The sequence below is a fragment of the Erithacus rubecula genome (genome assembly GCF_903797595.1).
Source record: "Erithacus rubecula genome assembly, contig: SUPER_Z_unloc_8, whole genome shotgun sequence".
NCBI classification, from domain to species: Eukaryota; Metazoa; Chordata; class Aves; order Passeriformes; family Muscicapidae; genus Erithacus; species Erithacus rubecula.
The window spans coordinates 757449-777347 of NW_027635619.1; the positions used below are offsets into that span (position 1 = coordinate 757449).

Below are 19899 nucleotides of genomic sequence, written 5' to 3' on the forward strand. Positions count from 1 at the left end.
GAACCTGAGTCTTAAGTCCTGTGGGGGTTTTTTGGTGGGAGTGAAGGTGTAGAGAGCTCAGGGACAAAGTCCTGCATTGCTGGCACTTGGACCCAGTCCCACTGGGCCAGGGCTGTGAAACAGAGGCTTCAGTGCTGCGTTTTGGGAGTGCAGAAGGAGGCTCGCTCAGGCCTCGAGCACAGAGCCCAAATCTGACATTCATGAATATATGAGAAGCCAAATGAACACCAGTCTTCATAAGAAAAACAGTGACAGAAGATTTAATTGTAGCTTTGAGAGTGGTTCTGATGCAACATCATCCCAATTGTATGGAAGCTGTCGAACCTGGAGCAGAAGACAACGTCACACTGCACCTGTCTCCTCCGCACCCAAAAGGGCTCAGCCACACCCCACTGGGCAAGCTCCACTCTCCAGTGGCGCTTTCCTCCCTGCCTTTCCTAGCCCAACCAACAGAACGCAAAGCCAGAGGCAAGCAGAGCCAGCTCAATGTGCAAAGGCTTCTGCCTTGGGCCCTGATTTCCTTGGCTGGTGGAATTAGGAGCCACTCGATCAGCAAAAGCACCCTTTGCTTCTCCGAGGACTGACACTAGCTCTACAGTCCATTTGGAAGAGGGACTTTGGTCTAACTCCCACTATTGCCAAGGTTTTTTCACACAAAATGCAGCTTGGCGCTGCTCGCTGCTCCCTTAGGCAAAGCTTCCATCAAGCAAAGGGCATCACGGTATTTTTGGGCTCTTCATAATTAAATGGCAAGGGGAAAAAGCAGGGAATGATGCACAAGAGACTACGCAGCCCGGAATCCACGGTCGTCAGGTGTTACCAAGCTTCCCAGGCAGAAGAATGGGGGCAGATTTTGTTACAGTGACAGGAGGGGGAGAGAGAAGTTGCAGCGCACCGTGCGGGGGGTTCGCATCAGGTAAGGAGGCGCTCCTTCCACCATCTCGATGCCCACGATGCCAAAGGACCAGATGTCCACTTTGGGGCCATAGGGCTTCCTGGTGAAAATCTCGGGCGCCATCCAGTAAGTAGTCCCGACAGCTGATCTCCGTTTGCTCTGCTCAGCCGTGAGCTGAGCAGCCAGTCCAAAATCAGCTGAGGAGAAAAAAACCCACTCAGATCAAGCCAGCGGGAATTAGGAAAGCAAACAGAAGAATTCCCCACTCTACCAATGTCCACGAAGGCACTGGGCAATCCACCTGCAAAAGGGGCCACGCTGGCCTTCCTTAAGCCTGCAGCTGATGGAATATGGGATTGGCCAATCAGCAAAAGCTCCCAGTTTCACACAGTTGCTTTTAGTCTCCTGAAGCACGTGACTGAAAGTGCCTTGCTTGGCAAGGGACAGACACAAGCCAAAGTGTCCCTCCTGATACCTCCTTCCCAGCAAATTCTCCCTGCACCTTGTGGCTGTGCTCTGCCCTTGCAGCAGGGCAGCCTGCACTGCCTCAGGCGCCACTCTTGGGGAGCTGGCAGTCACTCAAAGGCACCCCCACCCCGCAGCCCACCACGGCTGAGCCTGGCCAGCAACACGCACCCAACTTGACAGATCCGTCCAAGCTCAGGAGAATGTTGTGGCTTTTTATGTCTCGGTGGATGACGTGACTGGAGTGAAGGAAATCCAGGCCTTGCAGGCACTGTGGGAGGAAAAAGAAACATGAGCCTAGGAGTTCCGCATCTGATTGCATCCCACAAGCAGAGACACGTGGCACAACTGCAAGACTGACTTGCTGGGCAGTGGTGAGTCATGGCAGGAAAGGCTGCTGGTAAGAGCAAGAGCTTGCTGCTCCAACATGAGGACAGCAGTGCCTTTCTAAGTGAGGGTGCATTCATTTAGGAAAGAGAAAGGGCAATTATTTCATCTGACCAGTGCCCTGCAAACACAGACTGAAGGAGCTCTGCTCTCTCCAGTCACATGACAGCAGATGATTCGGCAAATCCCACTTTGGGTGCAAGGCTCTCCTTTGAGGCTGAGCTCTGTGAGAGTCCTGTCAGTATCTCTTTGTCTTTGCCACTCCGTTGGTATTGTGCCACCAGCACGTTTGCTCTTCCTGGGACGCAATGCAGTAGACACACAGGCTCCAGACAAGTGTTTAGAGTGGCAAACACAAACACACTGGAAGAAGGGCCTGCACGTTGGCAGGCAATTCAGAGGCTCTTGCTCCTGGCAGTCATAAGAGAAAGGCAGAAAGGAAGCTGGGAAGGTGAAATCAATCCTCTCCTTCCCACCCTTCCCACCCAAGGCACGGGAAGCACAAGCGCCGTCCCTCACCTCCCGAGAGACGACTGCAATCTCTCCTTCTGCCATCCTGGTCTCCCTGATGATGTCGTGTAAGGAACCTCCGTCCATGTATTCCATCACTAGCCAGAGTTCCTCGTGCACCAGGTAGCTGAAAGGAGGAAACAACAGCCTGGAGATGAATGCACGCTACTGCATGACCTGCTGGATTCTTGTTTCCGTGTCTCTCTCCAAGGAAGACACGAGGAAGGGAACAAAACACTGGAAGTGCAAAAGAACTGCTCCAAATGGATAATTCAAGCAAATATCCAGCTTGAGAGCTAAATTTGAAAGCTCACTTATGTCCTGTAAATATATGCATATTCAAACATAACAGGTGTCTTTTCAAACAAAAGGTGTGTGCATAAATCAATAATTGCAGAGCAGAGCACTCCAATATGCTTTGTGAAGTCAAAGCTAACAAGTTATGAAGAGACTGAAACTTCCTATTCTCTACCCCACGAGCCAGAGGAATAAGATGCATTCAGTTTACTTTATTAAGAGAGGTTATTAAACCAATCAATCCAGTAGCTAGGACTTCTATGAATCAAAAACAAGCATTGCTCCTGCATGTTGCAATACCCTATATATCCTTTAAATTAACTTTTAAATCACACAAGTACCTTATCTTGAATCTGGTTTCCAGAGCACAGCTGTATGAAAGATCAGGTGGTTTTTACACAAAAGGAAAAAGAAATTATAACCAACTGTGTTTTGACACAGGCCACTTTCTCTCCATCAGGTTTGCTCACAAGAGTCACAGTGGAGCACAAAAGGATGCATCACAAGCCCCCAGCACACTGAGTGATTGGAAACTACATTTTGAAAGATGGGCCACTATATGCACTAAACTTTTCTTACTCCTACCTGGACTTTTAAAATTTCCTTAGGGGTTTTTTTTTTTTGAAGAATGACTGTCTTCAGAGAAAGCAGACTGCAATGGTATGTGGAAGGAGTAGGGCTACAATAAATCCTGAGGTGAAATTTTCTGTGGAAGAGCACTAAGCAGTAGGACATGAAGGACAGGCAGCTTCTCAGATGCTGCACAAATCTGGAAATATTTAGACCAAAGAAAAGACTCACAAAAATGGATTAGATGAGAAGTAATAAGGTGAGGATAATACAGATGAAAGAACATGGTTATTAAGCCTCTTTCACTCTGGATCACTGGTGAAGAATACCTTGTTTGTGGTGCTCTGGGTTTGATTTCTCTGGGGTCACTGCCCATTCATTAATTTAGAAATCTCACAACTGTTACCAAGACAAAGAGATGTGCCCCTCCATGTGACACAGTGACGCTGTTACCCAGACAAGCTGTGCTGAGGGTCTCATCATGGATTTACCTCCTGTGTGTGCTGGAGCTCACTGAGCTGTTTCTGTGGGTCTCCTGTGATAGTCACTGTGCTCTTCAGCAGGAGGACTGAACAGAGCTTTAGCAGGTCACCAAAAGAAATGACCTTCCCTAGGTGATGTATGGCTGGGATGTGGCACTCCTCATCCTCCTGGCACTTTTGCAAGGCAGTGCAATTCTGCACCGTCCCACTCACAAAGCTCATCTAAGCCTCGTGCTGCTGCAGCAAAGCAGGCTTGAGCCTATTGATTACATACCTATTTATGTTATGAAGGTACTTTCCTCTACAAAGTCATTTTTTAAAAAAAGAAATCCTATTTCTCCATGGGGGGAGGGGGGAATCTGTTTAATATCTTTCAGCCTAAATAAAATGGCCAGTTTGGGAAAAATTAAGTAATATGTCTAATAAAATCGTGACATGCAATTTTAAGCTACAGTGAGCTGAGTAAAATGTGGCATAGGAGCCTGCATTTTTTATTAGAGTTCATTAATCTTGTTAATGACTTATTGAATATCATTGTAAAAATTGATCCCAGTGGCTACATTGTTGTCTGCTTTAGCAACCTCTTCCAACAGCCACGTTGAACTGACAGAGTGTTTCTCCAGTCCATTCTCTGCAGCTTTGCAGGGAACACTGCAGCAGATGAGCTTTATGGCTGGGCAAGATTTAAAAGGCCTCACATTGTTCTGAACTGAGCAGGAGCATCTATTTTCCCCTCTTTGCATGGATAAAAAGAGTGTATGTACACTCAAAGTGTCACCTATGAATGCAAACCACCAGCTTTGCTTTCTCTAGTTTGCTGTGCTGAGTTAGGCTGAAATTCTGTTTTTAATGTACATCATTTCAATAAATCTTACACATAACAAGAGAATTTCTGTCCCAAGCTTAAGAAGTGTAAGCACACACCTTATTTGAGGAAGAGATTCCAGCAGGACAGACCCAATGAATATGATTTTAAATGGAGAAGAAAAAGATGACCTAGGACTACTTCCTGGTAAATGCTTTTGCTGCCCAGCTTGTCATACATGTTTGTTCCTTTGCAGTAAATTTACTGAATAGCAAAAGTGAACACACCCCCTCATTTATAATTCCTTGTTTAAATGAAATTTTGACATATTTAGGAGTAACCTGGATACACCTAAACACATATGAAACTTCATAGTGCACATTCAAATTAATTACTTCAAGCCTTCTTTCTAAGTGAAGCAGCAGCTCTTGACAGTATCACTAAATACTACCAATTTACAATTTTAGGATAGACAAAAAGGAGAACAATTTTTCCCTAAACTGGGACAGAATTTGTAGTAAAGGCAAAACCAAACTACTTCAGATAATATATCACTACAGGAAAAACACTGTTAACTGTGTCTTAATTCATTTAACTCCAGGATTAGTAGCATTGTTTATATTACAAAAATGTATTTATATAAAATCTATTTTCTAAGAAATGTGATTCTTTTATTTAGTAAGGCATTGGTCTTGTTAGCTTTGTCATACCAACTATGAAGTAGATTTTTATGCAAAGTCTTGTAATTTTCCCAAATTCTCCAAGCTGATTCCCATTCCCTCAGTGGGTCAAAGTCTTCTCTGAATTCGTCAGCTTTCCTCACACATATTTTGGGGGAAAATGAAGCAAGAAATCACCTCCATCTATTTTCTCTCACAAACCATTTTATCATTCACACTTTCATTCATCATGTTCCATGGGCACTCAGGATAGAAATAACAATAGGTGACGATTAATAATTGAAACATCCGGTCATATTTATAGGAAATTAACTTCCATTTTATCTCAGAGTTTTCTACCTCACTGCTGCAGTTTTTGTGTTTCCCAGTTTCCCCCTTGCTCTTTTTGCTTATAAGAATCCTGATAAAACATTGAAGTCAGTGATATGCCTGCTAAAGCAGCTCCCTGGAAAGCATGCCATGCCAATTGATTTGTAGATGATCCAACCAGCAGGAATAAATATACTCATGTATTTTAGCTATATAGGAATAAATCAAAGTAGCCTAAGCAGATATGATGGAAACAAGCAAAAGCTGCACACCTGTTGCAATTGTTTAAGAGGGAGGATTCACATTTCACTAAAATACCACATTTTATGTTCTTGAGATTAATCCTATTACTCTTTGGCTGGAATCCCAATGCTGCTCCCATTTAGTGGACAGCACATTTAATCATATTTTTATATGGCTCATAAAGCAGATGAAGTCTCTTCCATGTGTGTCACAAAGTCCTGTGTTGCCACAGCTGCCTGTACTGGAGATGGAAGGTTTGCAGCAAAGCATTTTCCACGTGGCCAAGAGGTTCAGCCTGTGGCATGGACAGCCCTTGCTCTGCCATGGGGCTCCTGGCAGGAATGCTCCCAGTGCTGTAAGAGGTAGGCTCGACATTACTGCACTGTATCAACCCCTTGCACAAGGTATTGGTGAGTCTTTGGCATTTCAGTCTCCTCAGACAAAATGGGAATGGTTGCAGTGCTGCACCCTTCATTTCTCACTTGCTCAGTCCAGGCTGTTGCTAGGGTTTAGCAGCACTGGCACTCAGGCGATCATGCACTTTGCTTTCCAGATTTTTCTCTGCTGAACCTGGAAAGCACAATGGATATTTACAAAATGAAGCTCTGAAAACTTCAAAAATGTACTTAGATATATTTTCTTTTCTTTACAGTCAGCTTTGCTTCTATCTTTTTACTGAAAGTAGATGACGTCCTATTTAATCTCTTGCCCTTCCGCTTTAAATTCTGCATTATCCCCCAAATTTGTACATAGTTCCACCTATGTTTCTGCCACGTCCAGCCAGATCCCATCACCTCACCTGACAGTCCTCAAGTAATTACAAGCTTCCCTTTAGCACCATGTTTAACTAATGCCACTAAGCATTCTTCATTTTCAAAAAGAACAAAAAAGCTCCTGAAATTATTTTGCCACTGTTGAAAAACAAGTTTTACATTTCTTACAGATGAAGGAAAACCACTGTAGCTCCCATGAGTTAATGGGATCTACTCACATGTGACTTGATGACAGCATGGGCACTTGTTTCTGTATTGATCTCCCACTGTACTATATTTTGTGCAATTCCCCCAGGGACTGTGGAGATGAAGAGGATGCTGACAATTCTAGCTAAATTCTAGCCAAAAAGTGGAGGAAATGGACTGCATTTACACTGGTGCTACAGATCACCCTTAACTTAGTGCAGGAAGCTGTGACACATCTGACTTCTCTGTGATAACCTTCACCTCAAAGGAGCAATTCAGCTCTGCATTGCTGTCAGAGGGTGTAAAAAATCTCATCTGTCCCGAGGGTCTCACTTGGATCTCTGCAGAAACCACTGCCAAAGCAGGTGAGATATGGAACTGTCACAGCTCTGCTGGTGTCCCTGAGTCACCACAGAGAGAGAAATATTTTCATAGATTTAACAACAGAACAAGGGGAAAAAGGGGGGAGGGTGAAGACACAAATGGGAGATCTAAAAGCCCACCTAGAAAATACACCAATAGATTTCATATAATGGTATTTGCAGCAAATTAATTAATAAGCAAAGGGAAAAGCAGCATAAGCCCTTCATGCAGGGACAACAAGGCATTCAGACCAATTCAGACATCAAAAGGTAAGGAACACTTGCTCAGAGCTCTGTCATGAGCCAAGGGCATGTGTGCTTGTTTGTATCAGTAACAAAACAGAAGTTATTAATTGTGGCTGCTCATGATGGTAACTGAGTTCACTTCTGTCCATATGTTGGGAACAGAATTTGATTTTCCATGTCTGCCTGAGCTTTTTTCTACTTCACTTATGCTACATCAGGCTGTGGGCATATCGTTGTCAAAACAGAAAAGATAACAGAGGTGGAGAATAAATTGATTAGGGCAGACCTGCAAGAGATTGGCACAGGAAGAACCAAGTGGGAGAGGACTGGGGTATTTCAAGAGGTGAACTACAAGAAAGAATGCAAATTTAAATGAATGTTTACTTTCCACAGTGTTTTGTGTCTTTGGGCAATTACTAGCAACACTCAGCAACACTTCCAAAAGAAGCAGACATTTAAAGAAGGAAAATACCAGCTAATGTTCCAGAGGGTTACAGATAGTTGCAGGCAATCTCAATCCTTGTGTGACAAGGTACTAATTATTTGCTGGGCTGGGAAGGAAATTCCAGCCTCTTTTTCCTGAACTCTGCATATTTTTGTTTACAAGGCCAGGTCAGGAGAGGTTTTTGTTCCTTCTCTTCTGAAATGGCAGGCGTGGAGGACTGCCCTCAGCTGGGTTAACTGCATTTCTTGTGCTCTTGTTAGAGGGAATGGACACTGGCTGCTTTTGGCCAGTGCTCTGCTCCCACCTCCCCTGCTGAAGAAAGATCATTCCTGGAGCTGCTTCCTTTCAAATCCCAATTTTGCCCTCCTTTATCCTTATTCAACAGCATGGATCTTGGAGTGCATGGGCAAATGGTTAAACTGAATGTGGCACATGTTTGCTTTTACTGCTGAATATATCTTCTGCTGTACTGCCAATTTTCAGAGAAAAAGTTAGAATCAAAAGATGTTGTTAAGAAAAATAGCAAACATTATTTCTTCTTGACTCCCTGAGCACTCAGGTGTCTCTTAATCTCATCTATTATTCCTCAGTCTCAGAACAGAACAAACCTAGTCCTGTTACATCTAATTCAACTCCAAGTACCATTTTTACCCAAATAATTTTCACCATTTTCACCCCTTACACCCTTTCAGTTGTGACGTGTTATTAATTTCTTGGTTTTGTTTATTTGTTTCCCTGCAGCCATAGGTAACAAATGTTAGTTCATGTGAAATATAAATCAGAAACAGTACATCACCTATGGGGATTCTGGGGTTTTTTTCTTTTTCTGGATAGTTATCAAAGTTAACAGAAATTTCCTTACTTCTCACACACAAAAACCAGCACGAGCTTCCCAAAATGCAGTTTTGGAAAAGGCATGCATGTTGGACCATAATTACATGTAGGTCAGTGGAATAGCTTCAGTAAAGGGGAAAATTGAAGGAGATTACCTGACCAATAGGTTAGCAAAAGGTGAGCATTAATGGATCAATAGATCAATTTAAGTGCCAAGTGTCCAGAGTAGCTTTCAAGGGTGATAATGGATTTTAGCATCACAGATTTTAATTGTGCACTATAACAGTGCTGTTTGAGCCATTATATGACTGAATTATTATGATTTCTGTATCAGCTTGGATGTAAAACTTGACTCTGGACTGAATTGTGTCACTTAAGGGAATTCAGAAGGAAATGATTTTATACATTCAACGAAATTAAATGTATTCTGCATTCCTGGTGTCACCATTTGCCAACCTAAAACAAATTGTGCACCAAGCTTGCTGTAAAAAACCCATGCACTGGTATAAGCCGTGCTGGTATCTTCCAGAGAAGGAGAATCAGGGAGGTCTAGATCCATGTGTTCAGTAAGAGAGAGCAGAGAACAAATGAACCAAGGAAATAAATAAGGAGAGAGAGAGGCAGGCTGAAATAAACACTTTTGCATTGCTGGAGTTATGCCTCCACAAATCCATATGCAGACATAGTAATTCTATGAACAAATCCCAACTTCTCCCTGCCCCTCCCAAGTGAATGACTAGATCTAAAGTTTAGAACAGTAAGACAAAAATCTCCCAAGGCTTAGTGGCTTCATCTGTCATATGGTGACTATACCCCTGATGCACAAAGTTCCTTAATCAATACTTACTTCTCATATTTCTTTTTAAAATTAAAATGCAAGCACCATATCCATAATGCAATTTTTCTGAAGCCCAAGACCTAAGACTCTCATCCCAATTGAAATGCAGCAAGCAGATTGGTTTTAACACTCAGTGGCATTCTTTTTCTGGACTCATTCCTTCACAGACCACACAGTTATCAATAATCCATGCACAGAGCAATTAGGCCTTTTTCTTGTTTTATGGGTTACAGACTATGCCTGTGCAAGTGTCATAAAATATTCTAAAGCACTACAATGCAACAGAACACGTTTAAATCCCTACATTAAGAGTAATTGAATAATTTTGATATTTAATTGCTCTTCTTCTGTCATATGGTTACAGTCTTTTGAGTGAATCACACAATTTCTGAGTCCAGACCAAAGAATGACTGCTATCCAGAGTCATTTTAGGAAGGGGCATTTTTAGCACCTGCAAATGATTAAATGTGATGATGAAATAGGACATGGACAACTTTGAGGACCTGCGATTTTCACACAACAAATCAGAAATGAAACAACAGAAAGTGACCTCCACACTTTTTATGGTAGAGAAGCAATGGTTTTGACATATTTTGAAAGACTGATTTCATGTGCTTACAGGATCCTGTGAATGACAAGGGACAGTTGGGCAACTGAAACCAGAGAGAAAACTCTGCTTCAGTGGCCTCACACCAAGACTCACATGGTTCTATTCTGTGCAGAACTTGGAATAAAACTGAGGCAGAGGGAAAGCTACAGAACAGAGATGCACACTTGGCTTTGCCTTTATTATTTAAAGCTAAAATTTCTACAGTGCTTTCTCAGCTCTTGCAGAAATGCTCTTTATAACCTTTAAACATGGACCAGGTCACAAGGAATTATGCAGTAGCTGTAGAGATGCTTTAGGAGACTTTGCAGCAACAACTGAAACTTTGCCCTCCTCTATGCAGAAAAGATTCAATATAGCCTGGGGAATTATATCCAAGGACAGAAATAGAGTGAGAAAATCTTTCTTAATCATTTTCCAAAAGAAATTTAGACTGTGAAAGACTGGGAAGAATATTAATCTGTTTGATTCATACACACTCTTTTTTAAGACAAATTAATTATGCAGCAGAAGCATTTAGCATAAAAATACAAGCTTTGAAATGTGAGTGTTAAGTGTAGTACAGGGAAATAAAAAAAAGAAGGAGACTGAAGGAGGCTAATTAGAAAATGTGTGGAAGAGCATAACCATTTGACAACATAAAACGTTATGGACCATGTATTGTTTTTATCGCCAAGAATTCCCCAAATAAAAGGCATGGAGAAAACCATCATTCAGAAGTGGGAAAACAGAGGGACTGTAAAAGTGAAATGGAGTGCTGACAAATGATACTGTATAGAATATGGATTCACAGACCAACAAAACAAAACACCCCAGCAGCAGCAAACTAGAATACTGTATATTCCAGCTGAACCACAGGTGTTTCTGCATATTCATCTTGTAAACTGGCACACTTACTTGCCAAGGCTGCTGAACTACTTCTTTTACATCTCAAACCATAAAACCCCCCAGTCCTTTCACAGGAATCACTTAATCAAATGAAGACAGACCAAAAAAACATTATTTTCATGGTTCACAATAGCATCAAGTTACATGCCTGAGAGACACCATTTTAAATCATAAATAATGAGCTAGCAAGTGTATAAAACTGGTACTTGAAGAAATGATAAAAAGACAGGAAACTAATAAAAATGCAGATAGTCCAGAACATACCTAATTTCCCCAATTTTAGAATAGAATAAGCTTGTATTATTAAAGCAAAAATGATTTCTATCAAAAACTATGTTTCCCAGAATTGAATACCACTTGTGGTGGCTGCTTGTGATCTCTGTATATGTTTTAAGAGTTCAGTTGGCATTAGCCTGTTATTCTAAATACAAGCAGGGAAGAACTATAGTTCCTAATGATATGCAGTTCTGTAATTTAATTAGAAACCTTTCGTCTTTCAGTATTTTAAATAAAAGCTAGGAAAAAACCTCTGTTTTGACACCAACACTCCTTAGTAGCAGCATTTCTCAGCACACAATCTGAAAAGGTCAACCTGCCAGACAACACTACAGCAAGTAAAAGTTAAAGTGAGGGCAAGGAAAATCATCTTCAGATGAAACTGCTCTTGTGCAAAAAGAAAGTGATATTTAGATGAGAGATCCCATTTGCCAATGAAGTAGCATAACTTGCCTGCCCACTTTCTACCTCGGATTTTTTGAAGGCCCACACAATAAATGTATCTTCCAATGTTATTTCAGACTCCTGCTCCATTTTCTGTCCTTTTCACTATCCGTTCCCTGATAATGTGCATTTCCCAATTCAACTTTTGCATCTGCAAAGACTATCAATCTATTGTTTTTTAAATTATTTTTCTTTTAGTAATTTTGTGATGAAATTTAAGACTTGTAAGTAAGTATGGAGAATAAAAACACATCCTGAATCTCTCATACTTCTGTCCTACAAATGCATTTTTTAGAATCTGACCATCAAGGGTGATATTTCTAAAGAAGATAAACTATTCATTCAGGGAAGAAAATAAGTTTTTTACTATAATTTTACTGTAAAATTATTTTTCTTTTTTGAAAAACACAGAAGATGACAAAGAATTCAATTGCTACATACTTTCAATTGGGAAAATCCTATAAATATCCACCTAAGAGAAATAGGAAAACTTTGATATTGCTTTAAAAGTTTTCATAAGACATTGAGGTTTTCAAAAGTTAGAAGACCTCATTGCTGCTGTTTTTGAAGTGCTCTGTGCTGGCATTTATGCCAGAACTCAATACAAAAATAGATGATAGTGAGAAATACAAAGTTTAAAGAAGTGGTTATTACTAGGAATAGCATAGTCCTCTAACTGGCAAAAAAAAAAGCTGGGAATGGGGACACTTGAAGGGAGACTGGAAAATGCTCTGACATGGGGGACCTGAAGCTGTTCAGATGGGTGAAGAAAAGACAGCTTTTAAGTAACAGAAGTCATGGAACAGACATTAGTTGTTTAATTGCTTGAGGTTGATTAACCTAGAGTGAAATCAAAAAAGAACAGTAATGACTTATATATTTTATCAGTATTATTGTCTTTCTACCATTACAGGGTTTACTCCTGCTAACTTACATACCAGTCTTCCAATTTACTTACATTAATGTTTATGAGGGGAAATTTAGTAGAGCTGATAAAATGTATGAGAAATAATTATAAGAAATTGTGTTTTGGTATAGGTCAGATGTTGATATCTTTCAATATTTAATATCTAGCTTTATAATTTTTAGTGAAAATTCCAGAACTTGCAAATATAAATATTTGATAATTGCTTAGACATTGCTAAAAATGTCCAAATTACACTGCCAATATTGCATATGTTTTATATAATTCTTCATGGTCTTACAAAAAGATTTTTTTTAAAAGTGTTCCTTGTTAGCTGAAACGCACTGTTCAGATAGAAGTAATAATCCCACTTATATAGGTTCATCATATGTGAGTTGGGGGAGAGAGGTGGAGGGGTTTTTGTTTGGGTTCTGTCCTGATTAGTACAACTCTCACATTAGCCTACCAATATTAATGGGACAACATCAGCGAGCTTCCATGCCTTTCTAGTTGGAATTTGCTGCTTGCAATTCCTGTCTGCACAATGCTAAATCTCATCAATTTATATTTTTCCTTGGCATCTAACTTCTGGAGAAGACATGCCACTTAGAGATTTTTAATGAGAAGCCTGTAGTCTTAATTAGATTTGTAAGGACCTGATTGATGTTTGAACTTGAATGCACGTACTACAGTTCAAAATGTTTCCAGACCACTTCTAGATTGCACAGTAGCTGCTGAATGCATTGTACAGGTCAGAGAACTGTCTGGAGAGCATATCAGCCTTTTGCAGCTCCCATTTCTAACTCCTTCACATTCAGGGGGAAAGGAAGGAAGATGGGTTAAGGAGGATGCAAAGCTAAGGATACAAAGGTACTTTGCTGAGGAATTGGAACCTGTTTAGCTCAAAATTATTCTTGGTCCACTGGCACCTGGCAGTTTTGTAGAACTGCTGAAAGCTTGGCTGCCTTCATCTCTAGAAGAGCCGTGCCATGAGCACTTTAGGTCAGGAAAGATTAATGTACTAGAAAAATCAAACAGCATGTCCATTTCAAGCAGAGATCATACAGGAACTGCTCCTCATTCACATAGAACATCCTCTGTTTACTTGGTTATAAAGTACTAAGAAATTTAGAGCTACAACCTCCAAATGTCAGTCATGAATAGCTGGCATTCACACAGGTGGAAAACACTCAGTCGTGGATGTTTCATACCTTCACAGAAACACAAGATAGATGATGAAATTGTAAAACCATTGCATTCAGAACAAATAAAACATATTAATTTTACTGAGCTGTGAAAGGCAAAAGAACCACTTGGAATTAATTTAAGGATTGGTATTAAATCTGTTCATTTATTCATGTGGCTCTCCAGCTCAGGTTATTAACTAACAATGTAAGGAATATTTCCAGGGAAATGAAGTAGAATCCTTCAAAAGAGCATGCAGAGCGCTTTTTTTTTTTCCTGTATATAGGCAGTGATGAAAGCAGAATAACTACAATGTTGTGCCTTGGGATAGTTTTGGACTGAGCTGCATGAAACAGTGGCTCAGTTAATATATCCTCCCTGCATATGTCATATGAATATGTGAACAAATGAGAATTATGATCTGGTTACTGTACAAAGTTATCCTTCATTTTCTGCCATGGCTACCAAGAGTTTTAAGCACGTAAACAATCCTCAAAAGCTTGACATCCAGCATATGGTAAATCATTTCTCTGACAGTCAAGGTTCTTTACAAGAATCTAGCTCTGGTGCTTACATAACTTCCTTAAAATATCTAGAATTGGTACTTTTCTTAAAAAGGCAATGATAAGCATGTGAGTCAATAAGTTGCTTCAATTTATCATAATTCATCTCAATAAAGTGTGAAGATGGTATATAAAATTCTATGTCATCTGGTAATCAGAAAAAAACTATGATTTTTAATTGCCATAGTTTTGATAGTATTCAGGTGTTTTGCTTCATGTAGGGCATGACTGCAGTCATTCCATATTCTATCTTCTAAAAGGTCTGTATAAATACAGAACTTTTAAAAGTTTGCAGATCATAGTTTGAAATTGGCATCTAAGAATAATTATTTGAACCTTGCAGCTGCAATGAATATGCTCTTGAACCTCAAACACATTCTGTGTGAGTGTTCTTGACCTCCCTTGGTCTTCTAAAACTGCTGCATTCTCTATTTCAGTCAACCAGTCAAGCAGTCCTTCCAGCTGACTTTTGTATGATTTTGATCAGGAGCTGAATTTCCTGACTGTAAATTTTCATTGAAAATATTTAATCCATGTATAAACAAATACATGCATACTCAGATAGTTTTGCACTCACAGCCTGAAATGCTGTGACATGAGTGTACTCTGTAAAACATAAAACAAAAGAGAAGTCACTGTGCCTGTCTCTGTCACTTGTGCTTGTCACTTCCTAGGCTGCAGTTTAGCCAGTCTGCAATTGTTTTCAAAGCAATTTTAATTCCATTTTGATTTTAAAACTTCATAATAAATATTTTACTTTTAAAAAGTTCTATGCTGCCTATAAAGTCAATATGGGTCTTTAATGGAGCAGAAATCTCATCAAAATTTGCAAGGTCAAAACTTAGAAGATTTTGCTCTCCTCTTGGGTTTTTCTGGTTTGTTTTTGGGGTTTTTATGTTTGTTTGGGGTTTTCATTGTTAGAGGGTTTGTGGTTTTTTTGTTGGTTTTTTTGTTTTGTTTTTTGTGGGATTTTTTGGTTTTTGGTTTTTTGGGTTTTTGATCAGTATTTGACAGACTTTTAAAACTGAAGGAAGGCATCTGGCTGGTGATTCCTTGTGCACTTGGTGTCTGCTGGCCTGTGAGATGATACTTGGCCATAGGCTGAGTAACAACACTTTGGATGCTCTGGTTTTCCAGCCCCTCTTAAACATTTTTAATGTGTAAGTGACTTCCTTTGCTTCAAATATGAGGATCTGTTATCTAGATGTAGAACAGAGCGCATGCAGTCCCACACAGAGAGCTATTAATTTTTTTCTTCCTTTTTTTTTTTCTCATTTGCTTTGCTTTTTGTTATGAAACAGAGAAGACACAACTAAGCAGGATACCATCTGAATCCCAGGCATCCTTTAAGCTTATTAGTTACTCATTCAAATTTTCTATTTCCCAAGAAGGTATCATAATTATTCCATGTATTAAAACATCCTAAAGAAGGAAAGAAATATGAAGGTCAGTCAAGTACAAAACAACTAGCTGAAGTTGATTGCAAATAAATGCCACAATTTTCACTACAACATTATCTAAAGAAGGGCTTTGGGAAAAAAAAAATTAGAAGAAATATAGAAAAGTTATTATTTTCATGTGAATCCTTACAGAATTTTTTTATGGTGGTCATGAAAGTGATACACATAGTCACATTTCTGAAGAAGTTTCTTTAAAAAGCCCTGTTTTTAAAAGGATATTAATTTGTCATATACCAAATGTAAAGAAAAAAACCAACTAAGAAACAAGGAATATACATTGTCAAGTGTTCTGAGTCTTTAGAAAGCTTATCACTTTACTCTGACAAAAACATGTAAGGATAAAAGGACACCCATTTCTTTTAGTCCTAACAAGCAAATGCATTGCTTTATTCAGCAGTATCCAGTGCATAATATGATATGATAAAACACAGATTTTTCATCCACTTAATAGATATGAGTGTCACCAGCACCAACATGCAAATGAAGTTAGTTGATGGGTTTAATATTATGGCCTTGTCTACACTGAAAATATATCCCAATTATATGTTTATGCTGGCAGAGCTATAGTGAGAAACCTGAAAATGCAAGTGCAGTTGATATCATCTTTCCCAGTCTATAAATTGCTTAATACTGCTCAAAGGCTGCCCTTTTCATAGTATTGGAGACATACTCCAAAGCTCACATATCATGTTCTCTTTTCCATTTACAGTGGTTTTCAGCAGATACTTTTTCTAACATAGTGTTAATTTGCAGGAACTCTGACTCTCTGGATTGTACAAATACATGCAGCTGTGTGTCTCTTCATTCACACATGCAGAAGAAATAGGAGACTATGAGAAATACAGAATTTTGTTTGCCTGTTTACATCGTGTTATTATCAGATGAAACTCTTTATATGTTGTTCAATAAATAAAATTTTAGGATAATTTTTTCTGAAAATGTTTAATGTTCATTATAGAAAACACAAGGGAAAAATTTTGGTTTTGAACTAAGAGCCTCAATGAAATAGTGAGAAGGGGGTATTATCAGTATCTTATATACTAAGATGGATAGCAAGCTGTCATTCCAAGGTAGTAGTATAAAACTGCCACACCAATAATGTAAATATCTTTTCTGTCTAAATGGTTTCATCTCAATTAAATGTTAGAACAATGTGCTTTATGCCAAATATTTCTCTCTCTCTGTTTTATCCCTTTTCTCACTACTAATTTCTTTCCTCTCTTACCCTTGCTACCCATCTGCCCTGCAATGAAAGTATAATTTTTTAAGATCAGGATTATTAGAAGCATTAATGCTTTCAAATGCCCATGAGTAACACAATCATGACTGTGCCTCAGAGTCATTAGTAGGATTAGTCATTAACAGTGACTTTATGATTTATCCAATGTTATTAGGATAAGTCATTAACAGTTTTGACTTTTGTTTTTTTGAGAAAAAGAAGTGTTCAGCAAATGTAACAAAGTGCCAGCAGAACACAACATTTGAATAGGAAGGAAGAAAAAAGGATTGTTCCGAACAGTGAGGGAAATGTAAGAGGTTGCAATTAGCTGTGGAGAGTGACAGGAAAAATACAAAAAAGAGAACCAAGACAAGGAAAGGAGAGAATGGGGAAAAGAACAAGTCAGGAAAATACAGAGGGATGCATTATTTTGAGGAATGAGTGCCATTTTAAATGATCTTCTGAAATGAATACAAATCTAGTCAAATGGACAGTGGATGAGAAAAAAAGATTCTTATCTCCTAAAGCTTAAGAACAGCCCGGTGATGCATGAACTTTGGGAAGTATAAACACAGTGAATGCTGAAATTATAATAACTGGCATGAGACATCATAAAAAAGTATTAAATACAAAATTCTAAGGCGACAGTGAGAAAAGTGTCTCTAAATCAAATATGTAGGCAGAGTTTGCTGATCCCAAGAAGTTAGAGCAATATAGTATTGGTACCAAATTAAGAAAAGGATTTTAAAAATTTGGTGAGTCTAGAATATGTATCTAGTAAAATTAAAAAAAAAAATAAAAGCATTATTTAAAAAAAAAAAACAGAAAAATATAGAGCTCCAGATAATTTACTTTCAGCAACTTTCTGCATGAAAAGAACACTAAAGAGGTTTTAGTTTGGTTTGTTTGGTTTGGGGTTTTTTTTTTGGGGGGGGGGGGGTTGTTGCTTTTTTTTTAATTACTACAAAATGCAAGTGGACTTAGGTCTTATGGGAGGTTTTTTAAAGCATGAAGAGAGGAAAAATTACTAAACTTTTATTTCTGTGGCATAAAATCTTGATATACTTAAGGTTTTATTTTTGTCACCACAGAGGGATGTAATGTGGCAATTTTCACTGTGGCACTCTATTAGATGAAATCCCTAATGTGTATTAAACATTGTAAAGAATACAGTTAGAAAGGCTGAGGATTGCAACATCAGATATATATTTATATAACTATTGAAGGCACTGGTGAAGAAAAAACCCACTACCAATTAAATATTCAGCTACACTTTCAGACAGAACAGAATGAAATGGCAAACGTTATTTATAAAAGGCTTCAGGATTTGTCCCAGAAAGTATAGTGATGTTTTCCTTCGTTTGACACAGCATGTCTGTTTCTGCAATATTTATTCACTGAATTAAAATGGTAAATCCAAAACCTACTCTGAAAAATCATGAGGTTTCTTACCAGGACTCCCGTTTGTCAGTAATAATCCTTTTCAATCAGTGGGAGAATTCAATCTGTTACTCTTTTCCTACTAAACTATATACTCATGTTTATGTTATTTCATATATTTTTAGAAATTTGTTGTTCTATTCACATTAAGGTTTATATTTTTCAACTCTTACCGCATATATCTCACAGCACTAAATGATTTAAAGTACAAAGTTTCCCAGTTTTATAGAATTTCTTTTCCTGGAGCAGTGGTGGTTGCACCTCTCCTGGCAGATGCTGCTGCTGGTTGGGTCAGTGCTGAGGGGGTAACAGACCTGCAGCTGCTCACTGATCTGGACTTGCAAAGCAGCTCACAGTGACAGAGAGGTCATGTGAATGACATCTAAGGGACCTCTTACAGATCCTGATTTTGCTGGACAAACATGCAGAGACATCCTGATGAGATAGTACTGTGGCATCCAAGGACACAGTTAAAAATCACTTTTTGTAAGTTTCAGCACTGTCTCACTTCTTTCTTTTAAAGTCCTGAAGGAGATTTGAGGGCCCTCTTCCGACATTGTCACAGAAGCTCCCAAATGGGTGTCACTGGACAGAGTCTGAGCCCTCCACCGGCAGTCTGGTGCAGGCACATAAATTACCAAATCTTGTTATTAGATGCCTCTCTGTGCTACCTGTGGATCCATTTTCAGCTTCAGCACAGCCTTAAAGATTATTTACATTGGTTTGTAAATTCAGAAAGGAACAGGAGGGTCCTGTGTCGCTCTGGACAGCCGTGGATTAGGATGTTGTTAGGAGCATCCTCGTGAGTCAGAACACAAGTACGCTTGCTAAGACTCCCAACAGCTCCAGCCAGAGCTGCCTCCACAAGGGAGCTCCAAAATCTTTAACCAGGAAATGGCTTATTGTTGCAACCCCTCTGTCTCTCTTCTTTCTTTTCCTATACAATTTTATATGAAGGGAAGTTCTGGGAATGGAAGGGAAGTTCTGGGAAGGGAAGGGAAGGGAAGGGAAGGGAAGGGAAGGGAAGGGAAGGGAAGGGAAGGGAAGGGAAGGGAAGGGAAGGGAAGGGAAGGGAAGGGAAGGGAAGGGAAGGGAAGGGAAGGGAAGGGAAGGGAAGGGAAGGGAAGGGAAGGGAAGGAAGGGAAGGGAAGGGAAGGGAAGGGAAGGGAAGGGAAGGGAAGGGAAGGGAAGGGAAGGGAAGGGAAGGGAAGGGAAGGGAAGGGAAGGGAAGGGAAGGGAAGGGAAGGGAAGGGGAAATTAGCAAAAAGTGATGCCTAATTGATTTTTGCAGAATCTTTTAGCATATCAACCAGCATGGCTTGGAAATAAAAGTTAGATGGACAGAAGCAAAATACAAAATATGGTGCAAATTCTTTGCAGTTAGCATATTTAAATATTGGAATAAGTTAACTAGGAACATGGCATATTCCTCAATTGCAATACTTCAAATAAAGCTACATTTACATTTTCTAAATCATATGCTCTAGTTCCAGACAGAGCTATAGGCCCACGTTAAGCAGGTCAAACACGATGACCATGATGGCCTGTTTGAACCTTGCATTCTACAAATAGATGAAAATGAAGTC

General features: G+C 39.4%; 1 protein-coding gene across 2 annotated transcripts in view; it reads right to left on the bottom strand.

Moving 5' to 3' along the window:
* Window positions 1-666: 666 nt before the first annotated feature.
* The window catches only part of LOC306815099 (serine/threonine-protein kinase PAK 3-like), a 30381-nt gene continuing 11148 nt past the window's right edge, over window positions 667-19899 (bottom strand). The window contains exons 8-10 of one of the 2 annotated variants that reach the window (XM_079331728.1): window positions 2267-2384; window positions 1532-1631; window positions 667-1092 (exon numbers count right to left, since the gene is read on the bottom strand). In XM_079331728.1, the coding sequence (XP_079187854.1) occupies window positions 857-1092; window positions 1532-1631; window positions 2267-2384 (454 nt within the window). In that variant the 3' untranslated portion in view covers window positions 667-856. The remainder of the gene's footprint in view (window positions 1093-1531; window positions 1632-2266; window positions 2385-19899) is intronic. The other variant, XM_079331727.1, reaches the window with a different exon arrangement.